This window comes from Pygoscelis adeliae, unplaced genomic scaffold (assembly GCF_000699105.1).
Source record: "Pygoscelis adeliae isolate BGI_AS28 unplaced genomic scaffold, ASM69910v1 Scaffold73, whole genome shotgun sequence".
Lineage (NCBI taxonomy): Eukaryota > Metazoa > Chordata > Aves > Sphenisciformes > Spheniscidae > Pygoscelis > Pygoscelis adeliae.
In genome coordinates this window covers 430,581-436,430 of record NW_008824470.1, presented here as the reverse complement: position 1 = coordinate 436,430, position 5,850 = coordinate 430,581, and the positions used below count along the sequence as shown (strand labels likewise).

The following is a 5,850-nucleotide window of genomic DNA, read 5'->3' as shown; positions in this document are numbered from 1 at the left end:
GGGGGGGGTGGGGAGGTTTAGGTCCAAGAAATGATACACAGAAATATGAAGAAGATTGCATGAAGCATATGCATTTATAGAAGCAGAGAAACAGAAGGAGATTAGATAATAAAAATATGCCTGCTAGTATTAATTCTAGCAAAAACTACTATTTTTTTCTTTTAAGATTCAAAACATCTCCCAACAGTTTTCACAGACTTCTATGTTTTGATTCTGATTGATGAAGCAAACGTTCAAAGAAAGAGGAAAGTATTGTAAACTTAGGTATCCGTATGCCTTACAGAATTTATATGATATACACTGTGTCTAAGAAGCCAGTGTGAATGAGGGTGGAACAGATCAAATCGGAGGCAATTTATGTTACTATTCATTGAATGGGAGGAGGGAACAGTAAGTACTCAAAGCAGCAATAGTTATGAAGAACTCTGAGAAACTGTAGTTGAAATGTGTTGATGAAATACTCATTTAACAAGATGAAAAATGCTCAACTCTGCAAACATATAACTGTGTTTGATCTACATATAGCTCATGAGCAAGAAAGCTGTTATGATTTATAACTCGTGTTTCACTGAGAACAGTTTGTCCCGCTTTGATAGACCCAGAGAGCTGACATGTACAAAAAGAGGATTCTGTAAAAAGCCTGAAGATCTGTAGACAGTCAATGTTAGTTTCATCCCTGGGTCAAAATGTGCTTTCTCCACAGATTTTTCTTGCTGATTATTTCATAATGCAAATTATGCATACAGGTACATTAAAATATATATAATTAAAAATTATAAATTAATCTATGTTGCTAGGAAACATTTTAATCTAATTTTTATCTTGACTTCATCCTTTTGTTCCCACGGTTGTCATTGTTGTTAGCACTGAAACAACCTGCGAGTCTAACCATTCTTTCCTCAGTCTGTGATATGATGCATCAATCTAATCACCCACCAAAACCAGGACATCAACAGTTAAGGCTAGGCCTTGGTCTCAAGCCCATCTACCTGCAAGAAGAGAATAAAGAGACACCTAAAAAATTAAGGAAATTTACTTCCTGGAAGTCAAATTTTTCTTTACTCCCCCCAAAGACAGTTAGTTCCTCTTGTCCCATGGCCAGCCATGGTCTCCAGCTGCAGTCGGGGGAGATACTCAATGAAAGTGACAAATGCTGTCGATGGGCAGCTACGCCTAAAAGTTTTAACCAGTGGAGTCTTCCAGAAATTTAGGGCCACCAGATAGTGCAGGATTTGTTTTATAACAACCTCCTCAAACCTAATGAAAGTGGGTATCCGGGTGATTATTATATTTGCATGTAATTTGTTTAAGACTATAACCCTCTGTTGTGCAAAAGCCTTGTAACACACCCTGGAGGACTCTCCCAGCACTTGGAAGGGCATTTTTCTGATGTAGAGACCTGTTTCTAAGACAGACAAAAAGTTTGACAGGCAAACAACTGCTAGGTAGTAACCCAAAAATCCCTGTGATAGTTGTAACAACTGTTTAGGTATTGCTAGGCATTTGGTCAATAAAAAAAGCCCATTTATCAGGATAAATAATTATTAGCTCTTCAGAATTTCCTGAACAAATCTGATCTCATAGGGGATGCTGTGGAAGAGCAATCAGGAAGGCAAGGAGTAACTGAGGGTAGGTAAGCAGATCTGAAAGACAGTAGGGCAGACAGCTCACATCAAGGATTCCTGAGAATCCGAATTTTCTTATCAAAGGAACTGAAGGAGATCAGAATTCCTTGTCAAAGACATAAGGCAGCATCAGGAACTACAAAGCAACCTGGGAAGCCACCTGGCATGGATAGGAAGGAGATTAGTAGATGGTTATAAACACTTAAGCCGAAGTGACAGGAATATTTAGAGAAAAGTAGGCATTCATACGGACTATTTTAATTGTGCAGCATTGAGAGTATTTCTGTCCTCATTATAAATTGTTTACTTAAAGAAAGCTGTTTTATCTGTTGTTGGTAATGGAGTTCTGCAGGGTTGTGAGTGCATTATATAAAAACTTCTGGATGGTGTCAGACCAAATCTCCTGCCAACCTTGCAGCTGGCTCTGATTGTGGCCAGTTGCAGATGTCCAGGGAAGAATAAGGGAAAGAATGGAAGTATGTAACGCACGTATGAGCCAGGGGACAAACAAGTGACTGTAACCCAGCACCTAACTTATAGGGAAAAAACATCTCTTGTCCTGGTACACTGAGGAACAAGCAAAGGCAGAACACAGGCGTTAGCTCAGATGAGAAACCAGGAGGGGTTAGGACTGCATTTAGCGTGATAACTGTAATACCCACAGGCCAAAATTTGTTGGGAGTTGTGAATTCCTAAGCGAGAGCAGCATGACAAGAAGTAGCATAGTGTTCAAAGACCAAATGCTCTCTGCTGTCTTCCAGAAATAGGGAAAAAAGAGAAATACAAGCAGGAAAGAGAAGTCCGAGAATTGCAGAAAATGACCAGGTAGACTACAGGGGAGACATGCACCCTGGATATCAGAAGCAGATATAGGGGATTAATCCTCTGGTGTATGCTGAAAAATAAAACATGTTGTGGGGCAGAGAGTCCAGAGGGACTGGAAATTTTCAGGGCAATCAGAAAGCGGTCTGTAGCTAGCCATTTGCAGGAGAAACAGTCTGTGCTTTTTATGCTGCTTTTCACAAGGAAGGGCCAAGATTCCTGGCCTGCTTTCTGGTTTGTTTTACTCAAAGTAGACAATGAAAATATATGCTAAGCAGGGAAGCTGTTCAGTTTGCCTGATACAGAAGAGGAAAGTAAGGAGAAAGAGCAGAAACTTTTTGGCCAGCAATAGGAACTGTCGTTATGTCAAGCTGCTCTTTATAATGGAAATAAATTAAAAAACGTATAGGTGGAGAAAACACATAAGCGTTTAAGTGCACTTGGATTTAAGTGATCTCATAATAAAGGTCTAGAAGAGACCACAAACACGCCACCAAGAAGTCACTTGACACGGGGAGCCCTGAGTAACAATGGTTTCTTAAAGAAAATGAATTTTTGAAGAGGGAATTCAGGCTACTCTCAAGGTTTTATGACTTTGGGAGTCTGTAGGTCACGCACATATGTTCTGAAATGAATTCTCCTCCCTTGCCCCCCCTCGCCCCCCGTTTCCGTTTCTGAATTAACTAACCCTTAACCCCATTAGCTCTCTCATCTTAAAGCAAAACACGTTATTCCTGCGCCATTAGTTCTCCACTGTGCCATCGTGTTTATTCTAATGTCTGGAACTCATCAGTTCTTTTCCCTTTATTTGATTGTCAGCAAAAGGGAAAAAAGGAGGCGAGCTCATAAGGGAGAGAGAATAAGGCACAATGAATTTTATCTGGACAGCCTGAATTCACTAATGACTACATTTAAAAATATAGGTTGTGCCCTAGGTTTAACATTTCTAAAACATACCGCATTGCAAACTGTATTTCTGCAGACATGGCGAGCACAGACATTTCCTTTGAAATGGCCATCCCGGGGCTGGGAACAGAGTTCCAGGAAAACCCTCTCGCTGGTGGTGAAGGGCAGAGCACAAGTCGAAAAAGCACAGGGCGCCCCACGCATTTCTAATCCTCCTGCAGCGCTGCAGCCCTGGCTCGGTGACAGTGCGTTCTGTTAAATGACAATAGGGAGAAGGATCCCTGCTGCGGAGGAGGCTCTGTGTGTGGCTGCCTCCCTCCTGCACAAAAGAGGGGCTTAGGTGGGGTGGGGAGTGAGGCCAGCATTGCACCATACCCCATTGTTTGGGATCCCGCAGGCTCCTTCCCTTGGTTAGGGCTCTTTGCATGGGAGACGATGGGCGACCGCGTCCCCCCACCTCCCAGCTTTCCTTGGGGAATTGCCGGCAAAGATTACACAACACGAGCAGAGGCGGCTGGAGGCATTGGGGTAGACAGAGGGAAGGGTGTTTGGGATGGGGAAGAGACTAGGGAAGGTAAGGGGGGGTCATGAAAGCAGGTGTCGGGGGGGGGAGGACTTTTGCATGTGGATGAGGACTGGAATGGACTCTGGGAGGGAGCGAAGGAGTTTGGGGAACTGGTGGGGAGAAATGTGTGACAGGAGAGAAGTGCAACTGGAAGTAGCTGTGGGAGACTTTAAGGATACTTCTCTTCCCCTCCCCCAGGTTGATGTTTTTTCAGCTCCCACTCCTCATTCCCCTAGGGAATTGGACGCCCACCCTAAGGATCCTCAGGATGCAGACCCTTCTCCATCCCTCCCCCGCTGCCCCAATTGCTTATGTGCGTCTCCATCCCTTGACAAGAACCAGACCTTGGAGCTTTTGCTCATGCTAGGGGTGGGGAAGGCGAGGGGCTCCCCAGGCAGCAGGAAAGGAGCACTGTGGAGCAGCAAGTGGGGCCCAGAGGGGTGTGAGCTGATGCAGCTGCACTGCTGCTGATCCAGACATGAACTTCGCTGCTGCCGGCTCCAGGGCCTCTACTAGGCAGCGCACATTTACATTTTTACCAAGAAACTGCTGCTACCTCTATATAATAACCTGGATTAATACAGTTAGTGTGTTTCACACTTTCAACAGCTGTCTGTCAAGATAACAGAAGGTCAAAGTACAATGAGGAAAACAAGGCAAAATAAAGAGAAAGCTACAGTGAACTATGTAGACATACATAAGCTCACAAGACACTAGCAAGAATCTCTGATGCTCTCTCTAATGTGCCTTTTCATCGAGTTTGAGGGATATGGCCTGGCTTTCTGATTTAAGTCTGGGTTTTTTTCTTATTTTGCCCCTTTAGTACAATTAATCAGTATTTTACATCAATAGACTTTCTGGGAAATGCTAAGAAAATGTTACAACGAGCAGTAGAAAGCCTAATGTACTGAAATGAAGTCAGCGGACGGCCCTGAAGAGAGTGACTCTTCGCTTGGAGCCTGATCCTCACTGAAGTCAATGGGAAAACTTACGGGGATATTAGTGATTCAGATTCAGAGATGCAGGAAGCTGAATCCACAGCTGAAGTCTCATCCTTATGTAATTTGTCTCCAGATCCCCAAAACGAGGTAGAAAAATCAGGAAAAATGTTAGCCTCTTTTGGACCTTACCTGCAAATAGACCCTGTTGTGCCACTGCTGCATGCCAGGTAAAGCTGCTTCTGGGAATTTTGCCAGGCTGGCTTGTAGAAAGGCAGAGTTTTTCACTAGAGACTTCACCTCCAGTTGCAGGAATTTATCGGGATGGTTGTTGTTTGGCAAAACAGAGAAGTCCATGTTTCTGTCCTGCAGAGTAATAATGAAAACAGCCCCAGCTTCTGCTTCCTGGCTGTGCACGCTCTTTCTATTATTAATGATGTGAAGAAGGATACGACAGTTTCCTGAAACTGTATCTGACCCCTGTTTGGTGTCAGGCTCACTTATATCATATACCAATGATAAAAGATTGTTTAGAAGCGGCAGAGCAGACAGGACATGTTTCTGTAAGTGCCCAGCTTAAGTTTTCAAGTTCAAGGTCTATTTTGATAGATACATATGTGCTCATTAAAGCTAACAGAGTACCAGTGAGTAGATGCATGAGACACTTAAACGCATACCAGCACTTCCTCAAGTGACCTGCCAAAAATGTCAAGCTTACAATACTTCAAAGCGAGCTTTTTTTCCCAGAAAATTAGAAGCAGCTCCCAGTGCAAAGCAAGTCCTCCTTTTCAGTGGCAGTACTAAGAGGCTCCATTGTGCTGTGTGGGTCGGTACTGTTTAGCACGACGGCTATGACATGTATTTCTTTAGGTTCAGGGATTTCTTTCACAGTAAATTCTTCTTGACCCTGGGAAATATTAGATTGTTTCAAGTAATTGGTAACAGAAGTTTTCAGGGAATTGATTCTGCTCCTGTTCAAGTGAATGGAAAAAAC

The 5,850-nt window shown here is 43.3% G+C and overlaps 1 protein-coding gene across 1 annotated transcript in view; it reads right to left on the bottom strand.

Moving 5' to 3' along the window:
* KIAA1024L (KIAA1024-like ortholog) overlaps positions 1-5,213 on the bottom strand; it is a 9,083-nt gene extending 3,870 nt beyond the window's left edge. Inside the window, exon 1 of the mRNA XM_009321243.1 lies at positions 5,049-5,213. Coding sequence (XP_009319518.1) covers positions 5,049-5,213 — 165 coding nt within the window. The remainder of the gene's footprint in view (positions 1-5,048) is intronic.
* Positions 5,214-5,850: the final 637 nt, after the last annotated feature.